The 18,500-nt window shown below is 34.8% G+C and overlaps 1 protein-coding gene across 2 annotated transcripts; it reads left to right on the forward strand.

The window, feature by feature from the left end:
- The first annotated feature begins 7,604 nt into the window (after window positions 1–7,604).
- Window positions 7,605–17,479, forward strand: LOC131032469 (E3 ubiquitin-protein ligase RFI2). 2 transcript variants are annotated; one of them, XM_057963443.2, is made up of 7 exons: window positions 7,605–8,259; window positions 8,384–8,561; window positions 11,553–11,743; window positions 12,771–12,838; window positions 13,076–13,101; window positions 13,466–13,781; window positions 16,445–17,479. In XM_057963443.2, the coding sequence occupies exons 2-7, from the start codon at window positions 8,402–8,404 to the stop codon at window positions 16,971–16,973; spliced, it is 1,290 nt and encodes a 429-aa protein (XP_057819426.2). In that variant the 5' UTR covers window positions 7,605–8,259; window positions 8,384–8,401; the 3' UTR covers window positions 16,974–17,479. The 2 variants fall into 2 exon arrangements, with proteins under 2 accessions (XP_057819426.2, XP_059074531.1); XM_059218548.1 differs by having other exon boundaries at window positions 7,605–8,561.
- Window positions 17,480–18,500: the final 1,021 nt, after the last annotated feature.

Below are 18,500 nucleotides of genomic sequence, written 5' to 3' on the forward strand. Positions count from 1 at the left end.
GAGTGCAAGAGGGTAATGTCCATTACAAATGACATCTATTTTCTAGGTTTTCATCATGGTACTTTCTCAAGGCACCACAAGAGGTGGTTTTCTCCATTGAATGAATAATTTCTCTTTCTTTTTTTTCATTCTTTTAAATTTTTTTTTTTTTTGGAAGATAATGGATACATGCTAGGAGATGAAGGACTCAAGCATCTCATTCTTTTGATAGTACCCTTTAAACATGTTCTACGATGGACCATGGCTATTGAAGGTAAGCTCAAAGATGTTGGTAGGGTGATAGTAAAGGGAGATGAAATGGATGATAAAATGGAATGGGGTAAATAATAATGCAAACAATTGGATAGGAGGGGTGGAAGGATAGAAAATAGGTGTTGGATAATAGATGGAATGTTGGAAGATTTTTGTAGGGGTGGATGGAAATGTTGGAAAAATCAACTTTGGCACACACCTTGAGGGGTGGTGGAGTGATGGAGGAAAAATGGATTTTGTAGTTTGAAATTTTAATGGACAAGTGGATGTGGATTTTGGGATATACAGACCCAAAATAGATTTGAAATGTGGGAGATTCTTAGATGGAGGATTGAAGGAAGCCTTTGGAATAGCAATCTTGGATGCCAATTTTGATTCTTCTTTAGGATTCAATTCTTCTATGAGCATCTTGGGAATCCACTTGGTTTTTGATTTATTTTTTTGAATTGATGGGCCTTTATGGTCTTTTGGATATTTGTTTTGCTTTTGAATCAAATTTTTCTTTTCTTTTGCATGTATTTTAGATGAGACATGTTGATCTTTGAACATATGTAGATTTTTGAACTTATAAACTTTATGCTTAGCATCCAAATTACTTCCAAAAGCATTGGGATTCATGGGTGAATAAGAATGATTTGGAGGTCTTTTGGATGAGTTGATGTAGGTGGATGGTGGGAAGGTTCTCAAGTATGTGTGCCTTTGTTGACCTTTATTTATGCTACGATAAGTGGATTGTAAGATAGGGGTGATATGGATAGTGGATGGAGGGATACAAGGACCTAAGATGGATGAAAGGGATGAAGGCTTTGGTTTTGGGGTATAAGGACCTAAAATGGATTTAGAGGATAAAGGGTGTATATGTTTAGGTTTACATGGATTAATGTGGGGTTTAGTAGGGGTATCAATGTCTTGAGAGTGAGCTATGTAGCCAAGGCTATGACACTTAGGATTTGATTTAATACCAAGGGGTTCTAATATACCTTGTTCATGGATGCCTAACCCTTTACCTTGATAATGCATGCTTGAAAAATATTTTTATCAATGGGATACTTGTTTCTTTTGAAACAATATGTGAATCCATTTTAAGGAGGATATGGTATGGAGGGAATGATAAGCTCATAGAGTAAACCTAATTTTATAAAAGTGGATGAACCAAGTTGATATGTAAGGGGTTCATGAATGGATTGGGTAGGAGTGAAGGGATATTGAGGAGGATTAGGATCATGAGGGGGATTAGGAGGGATGACAGGGTCTTGAGATGGATATGGAGGATTATGTCCAGGAGATGAAGGCATGCTTTGATCTTGACATGGAGAAGGATCATTGGATGGAGTGGAAATGGTGTTTTGCTCTTAATTTTGAATAGGATCATTGGAAAGGATGGAAGGGATAGATATCATGATCTTTCTTAAGAAGTCGATTATGAGTGGGACTTGGAACGATACTTTTCTCTTGAGATGTAATGGGACCGTCTTGGATGGAATAAAAAGGTATAAGAGGATCATCATGACAATATAGGGAGATGGGATCATGGTAAAATATTGGATGGGATTGAAAAGATTTGAGATCTTGATCTTGATTTATTTTAGGACTTGTTTCTTCATACTCTGGATTAACCTTTTGACACAGGTAAAGAGTTTGGGTACACATGGGGGATTCTTGGATGGAGTCCATGTTTTGGCATGATGGGGATGAATCTTGAATGAGACTCTCTTGAGTGGCTTTCGTTGGCAATGGAGTGTATAGTGGCATTGACTCTAGAAACTTTGACTCATGGGAGGGATTGATATCAAGAAGTGTGTTAGCTTGGATTTGTATAACAGATAGCCCTTGAGAATATACTCGAAAGGTATCATTGTTGGATTCATCATTTGATGGAGATGGTGGGGATTATTGTTGTAAAGATTTATGGGATGAGGGAATGGTGGGAGATATGGAGGCTACTTAGAGGCCAATTTCTACATGGGAAGTAGATAAGTCATTGGTGTGATTATTTTGGGATGAGTCGTTGCTAGACATAGTTAGATGATTTTGATCATGCTTGGAAAAATTATCTTGACACATGCCTAATTACTCATTAGGTGAACTATTAAGATTTTATTCAATAGTAATGTCACCTTTGTCAATAAGGTCTTGGATGAGGTTTTTAATCTTGTTGCAATTCGAAGTTTTATATCTTGTATTCCAATGGTATTCACAAAATTCATTATCATTCCAACTTGATGGTTTTACTCTTGGTTCAAAAGGTCCACCCTCAATAAGTATAAGTAGCTTGGATGCAATAAGTTTTTGCAAGACGGATTATTTGTCTCTCCCAAAGGTGTGAATTTTCACCACAATCGAACCATAGGTTTCGATGTTGTCCTTTGGGTGTTGACTTGGTTGTTTGAAGTGCTAGGTGTGCATATGAATTGTTGGTTGAATAGAATGTTATTTTGGGGAATGTAAGTTTGGATGTGCGACTTGGTGGTTTGGCCTAGATGCTTTAATTTCTATAACCATATTTTTAAACCAATCCCTAAAGTTTGAGTAGGGTTTGTACATGTGTTTGTGGAGTAGGTGTTCTATTGTTGTTGAGGTATGTAGTTTTGGTTGAAGGTTTGAGACATGTGTGAGTTGGATTGATATGTTGGTTGGAGGTAAAATGGTAAGTTCTCATATGGTCTCTCAATTAGAGGGATGCACTCTTTGTCTTCCCTATGAAATGCGTAATCTGATATGCCAATCCATGATGTGTTAGGAAATAAACAGGTTCAATACCAAAGATTGTGAAGATCAATCTCTATCCAATAAACTAATGAAAGGGTGAGATTCAAGACTTGGATATAAGCAACACAAAAATCTAAAATTCATATGCAAATCTAAAAATCAAGCTGCCTTAATTGTGGAAAACCCATGTTTAGGTCCTTCTTCTTTGTGATGCTAAGAATCAACTTGTTAAACATGCTTAATAAACCTATCTTATGTAAACTTATAATAACAATAAATAATGATTAACATCAGCATAAGATAACAACAATAAGGCATAAATCAACAACATAACATCCACACATAACACAGGATTTATGTTGAGAAACCCTCGTGGGAAGAAAACTCCACCAAGAAGAGAGGACGAGCTTGTATTAACAACAATAAAAGTGCTTACAATATAATCAATTTCATTTTCATCTTTTCCTCCACCATAGAATCACCTATGTACATGCGAATAACCTCCTTATGCCTCCCAACCGTCCTTCATTCCTACAAAGAGAACTACATTCAACTATTCTCCATTCTTTTACACATAAAATCTACACCCAAAGGCTAAATTTATAGAAGGGCAAGAGTTCAAAAACCAACAATAAATATTTCTAAATAAAATTCTTCATTACTCACAACCACAACCCTTGGAATGCCTCTTCGGAACAAAATACATTGGTTAAGATTCCAACACCTTCCCTCCAACATGGACACCTATACTTGTAAGATAAACATTACATTAAATGTAATAAATGAACGAAAACCAAGAGACACTTGTTGCCTCTTCCATACTCCCACTTGGAGAAGTCCATAGGTCACTCTTTTCCCACTTTCTTAAGTCATTAAATATCTTATTCTAGACATCCATAAGTGGGAAAAACAATATTAAATATTTGTCTTCACAACCTACTTTTACCGCTACTAGTGTAACCCATCACCCCTTATGAATGTATTACAAATTATTTTCCCAACACATCCTAAGTGCCCCAAGACACTTTGTATGGATGTTGGAACCATATCTTAGGATTTGCAAGCTATATGACACCTTAATCCTAGCATGATGCTTGTTTGAATTTTCTTGGTTTTTTATTTTTTATGGCTTTTTTTGGATTTTTGATGAAATATGAAAACACACAAGAAAAAATGCAAAAGATAAGATCTCGTGGCTTAACTTAGATGATGTGTCCCCCTTTGGTTTCAAGTGGGGAAGGTGGTCTAAACATTCAAGTACATAAAATATACCAACAAGCCTACTCAAGTGGGAATATCAATCCTTGCATACATAAAAATTGATGGCCAAAAAGTTCAACTATAGGCTTGACAAGCTCAACTAGGGGTATCCTCTATATACCACAAGGGTACACGAGGCCTAAATCCATGAAATGAAAGAGAAATATTGCCAAATAGTTGGGAGGAGAAGGTAACCCACTCTCCACCTTCACTTCTCTAAGGTATAAAGTTCTTAGAGGCTTAGCCCAATTTGAGAATATTTCACTTCCAAGAGGCCTATTTTTTGATTCACCCTCACTATTTATACTCTGTTGAAACACAAGAGTTGAGGTCATTTTCTAGAGTGATCACTTCTCTAAGAAGGCCTCCTAAAAATAAAAGCAAGATCACTTATTTCTAACCACTCAAGGTTACCCTTGGGTTCCAAGAGGAGATCATATATAAGTGATCTTGGGGATGAAAAGACACTTGTTCATTTTAAGTCCAAATTGAAACGTGAAAGATTGGTTTTAATCCCAATTTCAATATGTGAAAGACACACCAAGCAAATTGATCTAAGGAAAGAAATGGAAAAGGTTATGATCAAATTTCGAATAGAAATGAAAAGGTTTAGAACAATTGCACCTTGATATTAATGCTTGCCCTTTGTGCTGAAACCCTTTGTTCCAATGATGAGCTTCAAGCTATCTTTTTATCATCCTCAAATCTACGTATGTGAAAACATGCCAAAAATGATAAAAGAAAAAGCAATGAAATGTTATTCATAAGTTATTTCCTTATGTTTTTCTCATAGATTTGAAAAAAACACTCATCAAGAGATGTTTTCATATGAAAAAGATATGAGAAAATAAAGTTTTAAAATGAAGGGGCGACTTTGAGTGAATTTACTAAAACCCTTTTTGCAATATCCAAAAAAATGACTAGAGAATGAGATTGAGCATCAAACCAACTTTTCAACGTATTTTGAATTTCAAAAATTTGATATGTTATGCCCATTTTTTTGTAAAAAATATCGAATTTTGGAGGAACAAAATGCCAAAAATGCTTCAAGAATGACCACAAATGCCTCAAGAATAATCAAATATATTTCAAGACTGACCAAATACACGTCAAGACCAAAAACACATGAAGAATGACCAATACACATCAAGAATGCCCAAATATGCGTCATGAATGACCAAATATGTGCCAAGACCAAAATCATCAAGAGTGACCAATCACATGTAAAGAATGACCAAATACACGTCAAAAATGGCCAAATACATGTCAGGAATGACCAAATATGTGCCAAGACAAAAAATACATCAAGAAGAACCATAAACGTAAAAATAATTACTAGAGATGTGGAAAGAAGTCAAACACATGGGAAGGCTTACCAAAAACACAGAAAGAAGCCAAAAAGGTAAAAAGAATTGCTGGAAACATGAAAATGATTACCAAGAGCATAGACAAAATTACCAGAAATACAAAAAGAATTACTAAAAATGCATAAACAAAAAACTCTATCGTCAGAAACAAAAATGTGACAAAAATTACCAAAAATGTCGAATCAGAGAAAAATTGTTGCAACTCCAGCCTACAACTTTGAAAATGCATCACAACTCAAGCAAATGATTAGTAACAAGGGACAAGAGTCCCACTAGGCGTGACAAAATGTTTATGTCAAATTTGAATCCTATCCGTAAACCCTAAAAAGATCCAACTACTTACTAAACCCTAGATCTACAAACTAATTCAACACAACTTCAATAAAGAATTCTATCAAACATGCAAATACTAATGAAATAAACCAATATGCTTTCACATGTTCAATAGGCTTGTCTCTATTGTTCTCCTATCCTCCATGATCTTGTATTTAATGTTGCTCTTAGATTTGTATTGCACTTGCACAAGAGCTCAAGGAAGAACAAATGTGGTTGCGATGATGTATTGCTAGAATGATTTTGGTAGAGACTAAGTATGATTGCTTGAATGTAGATGACAAAATGGAAGGAGAAAACCTCTTTTATAGAAATCTCCAAGAGAGTCAAGGGTTTAGATTAAGAAATTAAATGATGAATGGTCAGGATCACATAGATGAAAGAGACTCAATAAGATTGAAGAGTAGGTAAAGATGAAGAGATGAGATTAAGAGGTGGAAAGGTAAAAGATAAGGATGAATAAAATTAAGAGGTTAATTTGAAATGGAGGGCTAAGATTGAAGATTAGGTAATTTAGGGAAACATGTTATCATGTAGATAAGAAGAAAAAGATAAATAAATAAATTAATTAAATAAAATTATTTATTTAATTAATAGAAGAAAGTACAAAATATTTATTTAATTTGGGAAAGAGGGATGAGATTAAATAAATAATAAATATTTATTTAAATAAAAAAGAAGAGGTTTCGTGAATTAATTAAATAAATTGAAATATTTATTTTTTTAATAGTAAAAGAGGCTAATAAATTAATCGATTAAATACAAATATCTATTTAATTAATGAAAGACATTAAGATATATATATATATATATATATATATATATATATATATATATATATATAATTAAAATTAAAAGACTATTTTAGGTGTCTATAGACATCACTCATAACACGTGCAAAGTGATAGAGTAAGGATGAAAGCCTTCAATCCTACAACAAAGGAGAAGATGAAAACCCTTTAACATTGATGAATTCAAACAATAAATTTAAAAAATGAAAAATGATTTCTAAAAACAAATGATCACAAAACTAAAATTAAAATAACATCATTTACTAAAATTCTACATAAAATAAATTATTTTACCTACCAATTAATACATAAAACCACCTAATCACCATAGAAACACATATCAAACAAATTTAAAGTTATCAATATCATCACCAAACTTAAACCTCCTTACAAATATTTAAGGAAGAGCACATTCTAAGCAAGCCCATAAGCATAATATGCTCTTAATGTAGTTGGGCCAAGTCCACATGCTCCATAAGCCTCTCCAACCATCGTAACTACAAATATTATGATTTAATGAACCTAATTTTTCTCAAATAATTATTTTTTCACACCTTGAAATATTAAACCCTTTTTCTAAAATCATTATTTTTCATACCTTAGAAAGATTAAATTTTTTTCTAATTTAAAAAGAGGTCGGTAGAAATTTGTCCTAGGAAATTTCATTTTATAGCTTTAATTCAATATAAAAGAAAAATCAATACATCCCATAACATGACATTTATGCCCACAACATTTTTACCACTTGTAACCAATTTTAACACATTTTACAAATCAACTGCCATCATTAATTTAATATACATCTGACTTTGACCTTATTGTTTTTTTTGGTCACCCCAATAAAAATAATAATATTTTATTTTCCCGGGAAATCATAATACATCGTGTAAATTGCTGTCCATCGAATCGTCCCATCGCACGGCCAGAGGAGAGCGTTGATAGTGAAGCCATATATATACAAACCCCAACGCTTTGAATATTTTTTTCTTCAGTCGGGCTGTAATCACCGAAGGCACGGTCGGAATCTTCTTGAAATTCTCATTGCAGACAATCTCCTCTGCACTCAATTGCGCTACGGTAACGGGTAAGCTTGCCTTTTACGGCAGTTGTATTTCTACCAAACTGAGGGTTTTCTGGGAAATTGGATCTGTTTATTCAAACCCTGGGTTTTGTGTTTTTCGATCTGAATCCGCATAGCCGGAAATCTTCGGGATTTACCTAAAAGATTGGGCAATTAAGCATTCGGGAAAAGAACGGTGAAGTTTTGATTTTTTCCGAGGAAGGATTGAAATCAGAACCCTGCTCTTGGAGACAATGCCATTAGATTTCGTTGGCAGTGTCAAGGGGTAGAAATTTGGCTCTGTGGTGGTTTTCTATGCCGCGAAAATACAACGGTTAGTTTAGGGTGAAGCAAAGAAAAAGACCGTTGAAGAGATTAAGAAAGCTTGCTTTTCTGTTTTTTAAAATATTGCGAGAAAAAAACCTTCTCGAAGAGGGGATTCAATTAGAAGCTAAAGGAGCGGACGCTTTTCTGTTTTTTCCGTCAGGTGTTTTTCAACGGAGAAGTATTTGCTTTCTTGGATGCATATATATATTTGATATGTGATGTGGGGATTTGCTTACGCCTAAGGAAAAGGGGTTTTGAAGCTTTTTGGATTATTTTGTTCTCAGAAGTATTGTTGTTCGGCCATGGAGGCCTCGAATGTGGAAGGATCAGTGAAGGTAGACGAGAAACCCAGGGTTCAAGGGGCTGCTGCCAATCAATGTTCTGTGTGTCTCGAAGCTGTTGTTGTGGATGCTGCAAAGCGTTCTGTTGCCAAGCTCAAGTGTGGGCATTATTTTCACCTTGGTATGTATGATTGCATCCTTAAGGTTTTCTTGTTAAATAATTTCTGAAGAGAATTTATAGATGGTTTTAGTCCTGATTTGCCGAATAATGTTGCTATTCGTTAGATATTTTTCAAGTTGCTCATTGTTTTCAGCTCGGTATGTGCTGTTGTTTCTATGTTATTTTCTTTTCAAATTGTTTTGGGAAGAACAGTCAAATCTGCATGAAATCATGACTGAGATTTGTTAGGATTTATCAAGAAATAAAAATAGATTAACCTCAAGCATGGTGTCATCATTTTAAGCCCAGTATGTATTATAGTCTATGAGATGTGCCCAACCAATAATCTGAAACAGCAATTAGGAATTTGTTTCAGTTGTATTTTGCAAAGCTTTTTTGGAACGATTTTATTTGTAGATAATGAGTTGCAAAGATCTGTTTGGAGCAATATGCAAAGGAATTTTGATGACCTTTTCCTGAGTCCTTAGTGATTCTGGGGTGATGTTCTGGCTGTTTTTAATTCTGTAGATTATTTGCTCGTACCATATTCTCAAGATTTGCCAACATAGATCATGCTGGATGCCTATGTAATCGAGCCATGCAATGCTCTCCACATTTTTCAAGAATATTCTCTGGATCCTGTCATATATCTGAGAGGATCAGAGATATTAACTTTCCTAGTTATTGAAGTTATCAATTCAGCTCGATATCTTTGATACGTGTTGAACAAATTATGTGTGCTTATGATTTCAAGGGTTTCTATATCTGATAAAAGATCTGTTTCCAGATTAGCTTTAAGCCACTATTTTGAGGATGACCAAATCTTTGAAGACATGACATGGTAAATTAGAAGGAAAGGAACTTTTACATTTTAACATGAAATTTGATTAGTTATTTGCGTCAGTGAAAAATATCTTTGATTAGTCATCGAGTCTGATCCCAGTTTTAACAGCAAGTTGATGGCGAACCTGGTTCACTTCTGATTCTAAACAAATGGGCTCCGTGAATTGTAGTATCACATCAAATCAGCTATTATCCCTGAAAAATATGAATCACTTTTGTTTATAACCTCTACATTAAGTTTTTACAATTTAGCATTAATGATTTATTAGTTCTAGTAGAGATTTATTAAGCTTGTAAGTTTTATGCATCAACATTTTGGATCACCCACTACATCATCAGGAATGAAAAAGTGATGTCCTGATGATGGATTACAGAGTGTGATTTGAAACATTGTGTAATGTCTCCTTTTGGAATATTACTGATTTGTGTCTTAAAGAAATAATATTTACTCAAAATATGACAATAGATTTATCAAAGATTGCAAATGTAGGATATATATATATTCAGGTCAATATATCGTAACACAATACCCAGAATTGATCAAGTTGTGAATTCCCTGTAAATACCTTGCAAATCTGCTGAGTTAAAGAAACCCGTCTCTAACTCAACAGTGACAAAACCAAGGACCCTATCCCTAGTTTGTCAAAGGTAGGAAAAGATCCCATCCCTCCAAACCTTACCCACCCCGTGGGCCTGGAACCCATCTGGTTTGGAAGTACTAACTAGAATTCAAAATTGATAACTTGGTATATTTGCTAGACTATTGCTGATTACTATTTCTTGATGGATTGATAAGTCAATCCTTGAATGCTTTATAAAATATGAATGATTCTGGAATGAAATTCTGCCATTATATATGGCCGAATGACTAGTTGTTTTTAATATGAAGTTCTGAAGTCATATGCTGAATTGCTTGTGAGTTGATCTCTTAAATTGATTGTTGATCAGAATCAATATTTGAATGATTTGATGGTAGAGTTGTTGATGTTGAATAGTTGATGTTTGGACTTTGATTGATGGGTGTTTGTATGATTGCTTGCTTGCTGGTTTGTTTGCTTGATTCCTTTATTCCCAATTGATGATTGATGATTGATGATTGATGATTGATGGATGATTGAGTGATTTGCTTTGATGGTTTCATGAGTGATGATTGAATGAATGTTTATTTGGTTATGGATAAGAGATGATTGAATCCTTGGAATGATCTCTCCTTTATATTTGATTGGTGAAAGAGTTACCATCTTTCACAAGAATTGAGTCACCACCCTCCATTGCTGCCTTGTGAGAATAATAAATTATTTCCCAATTGATCTATTGGATCCATTGATTTATTCTCTCTCCTCCTCAAGTGAAATGTTCTCCCTTTTATATCTTCCAAGTTGAGGAGTCAAAACTTTTCATAATGATTTCTCTTGCAAGATTTACACTGTTAGATTTAATCGCTTAATAGAATTGCTGTTCAATTCCCTTGCCTCAGTCTAAGGGCTGCGTCTGACTGATAAAAGGCTGCGATCAGATGGTCATAAAGGCTGCTGTCTATCTTGGCGGGGGCATGACATATTGATGCAAAAAGCTTGCACAGTTATTTCTGAAAGCGTGTTAACCCATTTATAAGATCTTTGTCAAGGTTTCCCAGTTAAGATATTTTTGGACCTCTATTCTTTTATGAATCTAATCAGATGACTTATCCCTCTCAGAATGCAGTTCTTTATCTGTGTTTGTCACATTTGCAAATTGGTTGCAGCTTTTACCTAAGTTATCATTTATTGAATATTCCATTTGTCTAGAGCTAATAAATTATAGTTTGTTTATTATTCAGCAATCCATGCATTCTTCCAAACTAGTTTTAGGAGGATTTCAGTAGTGCTGGTTAGCTAATGAAATGTTTGCAGCAAGAAGGAGGCTTGTGTTATTTCGTGTGGTTACTAAACATAAGTGTTGTTCAGATCTTTACTTTTGCAGTTGTTGTTCCAGTGCCTTTTTGAATATGCAATGCCTGAGAGTAGTGTTATTTGTCACTAAGTGCTTGAGAATGTCAAGATAATGAAATAGATAGACAGCTTTAGCTTATGCTCATTATATCTGGAGGAATTTATTTATTATATTGAAATTTCGTAGAAGTTGTAATTGATTCTCATATAAAGAAATGGATTAAACACATTTTTGCAGACTGCATTGGATCTGCATACAATGCAAAGGGGATTATGCAGTGCCCAAATTGCAGAGACATTGAAGATGGTCAGTGGCTTTATGCGAATGGGGGTGGTTTGCCTGATGATATTCCATTTGAAGAGATGGGTTATGAAGATGGTGACTATGATATTTATGGTGGTGTATCAGAGTTTCTCTTTTCACATGAGGTGAGTGCCTTCCTTCAAAAGGATTTGTTTCATTTTTCTGAATTTTTTCTATTGGAGTATGTGAACGTTGGCCAGCTCTCATTTTCTCGAAGACCATAAGATACTCTGATTATTGGAATTTTTATATTATTCTGTTTTTCTTTTCTTCCTTTTTTTGGTTCATCTTAAAAATCTCAGAAACATTTGGACTATGTTGTCAAACAAGTTTACATACGCCAATTTCTGAATTTTATAGTTTTTCTATTTCTTAGCCAGCTAGGTTTAAGTTTTATGAGTATTGTCATTTTATCTCCAATTATTTAAGTTGGTTCTTTGAATATTGAATTGACATTGTGTATTATTTGTCATTTTTGGATTGAAAGAATTTCAGTTTTAATAAAAGGAACTTATTACTAGAAAATTCGTATATGCTTAGAAAGAAGGTTTTTAAGAGAGACAATATTTTCCATTTTACATAGCTTGCATGAATGCCCTTCTTTTATAAATTTCAGCTGACTTATAAGAAAAGTAAGTGAAAATAATTTAGCAAATTTTTATTGTTTAGTGTTACTTTTATAATCCATTGTTTTCAATGCAAACTACTAGCCAACGTTTTCAGGCTTGTAAAACACTTGGTCTTTGGACCTGAGATATTGTGAAATTAAAATATCATTTGGGTTTAAGGAATTAAGTCCCCTTGTTATCACAAATGCAGTACATATGCCAAGTATGTGTTTCAGCTAGGCTGGAACATAAAGTCCTTCTAGTTGAAATAGCAGACTAGCTATTTTTTGCTATAATTCTATTCCGTTGTAAATGCTTATGCTATTAGGTTCTCAAATTTCATGGTTGGGACTCTTTTATAAATTTATAATGCTATTTTATGTGACAAATGTTGTGAATGCCAAGCATCGTCATACTATACAGGTCTGTAAATTTTGAAATAAATATGCAAGCAGAATCTTAGTGGTTTATGTGATCAATGTGTTCGTGTTCCACTTTTTCGTACCATGGCTTTCCTAACTTCTCTAATTTCATGTTTTTCCAGCATATTGGAACTACAAATTGGTGCCCTTATCCAGGTTCATCGTATTCACACTTTTCTGTTTCATTAGGGTAAGTTTGCACACTGTTATGCTTGCTTTAATATGATAAGTGTAGCTTATAGGAGTTACTTGCTAAGTTACCTTAGTAGAGGTAAAAAATATTGGGAAACATATGAAACAGTGCTATGCAATATTGCTGTGATCTTATTTTGGCTTGATTGCATTTGTTTTTTGACAGAAACGTATGAAACAAAACAATGTAATATTCCTTTGGTCTTATTTTGGACTGCATTTGTTTTTTTGACAGAGGAATTGATCCTTCGGCAAGTGGTTGTAAGTATTCTCTGAATTTATGCATTACTTTATTATTTTATTATGCATTTCATTCTTTAAGCTTTTCTGTGCAAAAACTCCAACCTTAATCATGTATGAGATCTTCAGATGTCTTAGAAACTTTGCTCTGTTAAATTGCTTCATGTTTATATACGCTTACGTTTAATGTAAGTTGCAAAATCAAGCTGTTTCTTTCCAGCTTGTTATGCCACATGCATTGCTACATCTATTCTTGCAGAACTATTCATATAGTTGGATAAAATTTTGTCAAACTTTTGCATTGACATTTTTATAACATGGTATTTTATGATTGTTGATGTCAAGTTGATCTAATGGTAGGTTTCCAATCTTTGATTGCATACAGGTCCTGATTTACTTGTCAATGTTGTTTGTGGAAACTTGCCACCCTCATTTCCCTTTGGTCCTGGTAATGATTCTAGGCCATCAAGGTATCATCTTGGTTATGATTCTATGATTGGAGCTTTGCAGCATCATGTTCAGAATGAGTCTCTTGGTGCTGAGGTTGCTGGTATTCAAGGTTTTACATCTCCAGATGGGCGGCAGTGGTCTCATCATATACTGCCAATGCCAAGTTCTATGTCATCGGATACTGCCAGCTCATCAAGATTAATTCCAGTCAACGAGAGGTCTTGTCCATATCGAATGCCAACTGATACAGGGTATGGCATCATTCTACTTTGTCTTCTTACCTCGTTTAAACTATAAGGAAGATTGAAAGAAGCCATCTTATGGATGGCTAATGTGAAAGTGTCTATCTTTATCTGCTTGTGTTGTTAGATATCTGTCACTATGACACTTTTGTTTAACATGATAATTTAAAATTTTTATATATACTTCAAGACATGATGCCTGGATGGTGAGACAATTGAAGGTATAGTTGATTTGATTAATAATCGGGAGGGAGTCAAACCCGAGACCAATGGAGAGTAAACCCATGACCCAAGCCAACTCACCTACCCGTAAGGCAGGTTGGGCGCTGGGCTGGGTCGTGGGGATGGCCCTGTCGTAACGAAAAAAAAATAGTGTTGATAACATGACTCATTTTTTATTTTGGGTGCCAGTGGCATCCCCAAATTTAGGAAATGGGATTTTGACAGTAATTAATAAATAATTATAAATAAAGAATATAATTTTTTTCTAATATATATTTAGAGTAGTTGAAGGTAGCTCATTGTACTCATCATTGGAAAGGGAAATAAGACTACAAGTCTTGTGAAAAAATAGACGATCTGCTGTTGTTGAATGTTTTTATATATCTTATCAAACATCAGAATGAATACCAATAAACCCATATGTGCTCTATAACAAGTGTCACCTAGTATGCAGGTCTCATTTCACATAAGTGGCTCTCTTTTATATAACAAGTGTAATATAATGTCTACCTTTTATGCAGGCTCCCATGGCACATTCTTCCATCCTTCCTTTCTGCCTTCTGGTTTCAAACGACGAGCACCATAGAAATATAACTCATTTACATTGTACTGCAAAATATAGTGTGTAATAATACAGTATGCAATTCCTAAGGGGAAGCTTTGTGCCCAAAGCCAAAGGAACCCATAATAGAGATGTCCTGATTGTAGGCTAAAAGTAGAACATATGTACAGGCCAAAATAATTGCTGAAAAAATGGTATTAATAGCTTTAAAATCATGGGAGGACAGTGTTTGCTGTTAAATAACTCTGAATTTCTGAAATGTGTCATTAGTTCTACCATATACCCTCCCTGAAGTTTGATAATTTAATGTTGAGATTGGTCAGGCAGATCAATCGTTCAGAATGATGCTGGACTCATAAAAATCTAAACATAAAAGAGGGACCAATGTAAAAGCCCAGATTTCCCTAGTGACGTAATTGTTTTATTTTGATTGAGTCAAATGCCTTGCAGTTTCATGTTGGTTGAAACACTCCTTAATAGAATAAATTTCTGCTAATCAAAAGAAAATTGCTATGCCAATTAGTGGTGCTATGTTACTGCCACTTGAAAGGTCTAGGACTTGGCTATTTTGGAGTAATCTGCCTCTGTTTTTGCTTGAGAGTTGCCAGCGCAACCCAACTTTTGGCATGCAGTTTAATAGTTGCCTTCACCACATTTACTAATGTAATATTCTTGTGGCTCTTAAAATAGGTGGATGAAATCCATTTTTGCATTGTCAAGATGGTTATATTTTGTCCATAAAATTAATCAAATAAAATCTCTTGTGCTTTTTATGTGTGTAACACCATGGGTCGAATAGCACTACAGTTATAGGTCTTGGACTTGGCTATTTTGGAGTAATCTGCATCCGTTTTTGCCTAAGAGTTGCCAATGCAACCCAACTTGGATAATAGATTTGTGACTCTTTGTATTGTCGAGATGGTTATATGTTGTATACAAAATTAGGCAAAGAATATATTTCTTGGGCTTTTTATATGTGTGATACTCGTACTGGTGTAAGCAAGGGTCTGAAATCTCTTCAACGAGGCATTCAACCTAATGTTTATTATTCAACTACTGTTACCAAAATAATTGACCATGACGTGTTTCTTATTTCAGGGGTTACTACTTTACTGCCTGTTTTTTTGTCATAAAGAAAAACATGGCACATGCTTTGAACTATGAATAAATGTTGGCATTTATAAGGGTTCCCTTCCTGGAGAGTTTAATTGAAATACAGAGAGAACTAGGCAGCTCATCCTACCATTGTGAATGTTACTCTTTTTCTCAGAAGTAATTGAAACTCTGCTTTCAGGTTTTCAGCTGTCCTTGTGAATACATTGAGGCACAATCTTATTCAATTTGATTGGCTTACAAACATTTTCAGGACGTTTAATCAAAAGCTGTTTCAGCCAAATATTCACTATATTCTTGGACCTCCTTAGATGAAATGATGAATAGGATTCTTTAAAATTTTAGATAGAAACATATTAAATACTCTAGAGTCTAGAGATTTTGTCCAGCTCTCAGGCACACGACTTGAACAGAAAGGCTTGTTCCAGGAACTTTGTACTCGTGTTGTATATTTGTGTGGCTGACGTCGTTTCCCATTTCATATATATGCAAACTTCAGAAACATTTATCACCTGTTAACTGTTGCCAGAATCTCTGATTGTATTGCATGTGAGGGATTTTTTTGTTGAATCCATGAATAAAAAAGCGTCATTTTAATGTCTTGTTTTTAGTTTCACAATAAAATTATTTTATCACTTATAGACATAGGGTAAGCCAATGTAAATTAATAATCCTTGATGATAAGATCGTTCTTGGGTATATAGGTTTTTTGAAGCAGTTGATGCCCTCTGATTGTTATATAAGTTTATAATTAAAGTTTATTTTCCTTTTTCAGGGCACAGCAGAGGACTGCAGATGTTTCAAATGCTTCTACCATCTGGTCCGAACCACCTGCACAGAACCAGTCTCAGGGTGGGAGAGGCCCTGTACCTCCTGCAAGATCTAATCGAAATGCTTTAGGTACTTCAAGCAGTTGGAGTAATAGAAGCCATGGTGGAGCTGGAAGGACAGGACATTCAAGTGATTCTCATGGACAATTGCAATGGGCGTTTGCAACTCCTAGTGGGGTTCAGGATGGAAGAGCAAGCATGCGAGATACAAATTGGCAGGGTGATCAAGGCATACCTTGGAGTAGGGATGGATTTTCTGGAAATCCTTGGGCTGTGCGAGAACCAGAGTACTTGAGGTGGGATTCTGTTGCTTCTAGCAGTTCTCATGCTGGCATTTACCATGGAGTACATGGACTTGGAAATGGTGCATTTAGGACTCCAACTGCTTTTTCTGGATATCCTTCTGCTTTTCAACATGATGGATCAGGGGATGTTGGTTCTCAGTATCCTCGGTCAACCACACGACCCAGATAGGCAATATCATTTTTTGAATTAAGACTTAAGAACTTTTAAAGACAAGACAGCTGCATTTTGCATATTCAGCTGCAACAAGTAGGCTGGGAAAATTCTTTTTCTGAAGCATATTCAGCATTGAAGGCAAGTCGATGATTTTCCAAGATGTTTGATATCTGTGTGGCCAGTGGGCGTTTTGGCTGTTCAAATTATTCACAAGATGTTACATCTCAAGCTATTCTAGGGGTAATATCATGCTCACAATATTTGAGGAGAGCTTTTTTAATGCTTATGGTGAGGATATGCCAAAGTGCAGGGACAAATTTGACAGGGATTGATGGCTGCCTCTCTCTGTCTGTCATTTTTGCTTTATAAATATTTATGGGACTCATGATCAATGAGTCAAGGTTTCATCTCTTTTTTAATTTTGCTTGGTCCGGTTTTTACAATGTTATGTCTATCTGCATTATTTGGTGCTTGATACATTTTAATTATTTTAATGAGTCAAGGTTTCATCTCTTTTTTAATTTTGCTTGGTCCGGTTTTTACATTGTTATGTCTATCTGCATTATTTGGTGCTTGATACATCTTAATTATTTTTCCATGCCTATGTTGGTTCTAGTCAAATCTCATGGTGGTGTGTTCATTACTATTACCTCTTCAGCCTTTGTGGTTTTGATTGATTTGTTTTCTTAAATGAAAGGGCTAAGCTAATTTCATAGTTTTGCTGTAAAGTTGTATATTCATAATCTTGATGGTTCCATAATTTAACTTATTAACTTGCAATTTTTTTTTTATCTTATGGGTGCTATCTGCGGTTGTAATTTTGAAACAATCTTCAAAAGAAGCCATATTACCGGGGTTTATTGTGTCAAGTGTGCTTGTACGGGAGGCCTCACAAAGGGGAGGGGCAGATCAATCCAAACAAGAAGGTGGTGGCTTTGACAGAGCGCTCAGATCGGACAAAACATTATGCGTATAGAAAAATGTATAATTGATAAAACTACCGCTTTTTCAAATAATGGTTAGATACTACTGAAGGGCTTGAGCTTATTGATATGTGGAAACTTGTAATCCTCAAAGTTAAATGTTTGGACAATCTAGAGGGATGAAATTGCTTGATTTGTCAGCTTGATGGTCAGTTAGTAGCTTGTAACTAACTTTTGTACTGGCTAGCATATAACAATCAGTAATTACATGAATAATCAATGCTTTAACCATAAAAAAGCCTTGTAGTTTTGTAACCCAATTTTTTTATTGATAGATCATGACGTGTGATTGGACATGGCTTTTTTTAACATTAGATGGTTTTGCAAATTTATTTATTTTTCTTTACCTTAACTGAAAAGCTGTTCGGCTCAGATCTGCATGTGGTATAATGGAATTTGATTCTAGATAATCGTGATGCTTGGCATCCAAGCGAGCATGTAAACTTGAAAGGTTTTTATTAAATGGTATGGCGTAAAAGGGGTTCTTAAGTAAATGGGCCCATTGCGCAGAAGATGCTTACTCTTTTTGGGTTGTCCAACTAGAGAGAGTGCATGCTAA

Source organism: Cryptomeria japonica, chromosome 3 (assembly GCF_030272615.1).
Source record: "Cryptomeria japonica chromosome 3, Sugi_1.0, whole genome shotgun sequence".
NCBI lineage: Eukaryota > Viridiplantae > Streptophyta > Pinopsida > Cupressales > Cupressaceae > Cryptomeria > Cryptomeria japonica.

Coding starts and splice junctions, on each gene's coding strand:
- LOC131032469 (XM_059218548.1), top strand. CDS start 8,402: ATGGAGGCCTCGAATGTGGAAGGATCAGTGAAGGTAGACGAGAAACCC. Junction 8,562..11,552: donor TGGGCATTATTTTCACCTTG/GTATGTATGATT, acceptor ACATTTTTGCAG/ACTGCATTGGATCTGCATAC. Junction 12,839..13,075: donor CACTTTTCTGTTTCATTAGG/GTAAGTTTGCAC, acceptor TTTTTTTGACAG/AGGAATTGATCCTTCGGCAA.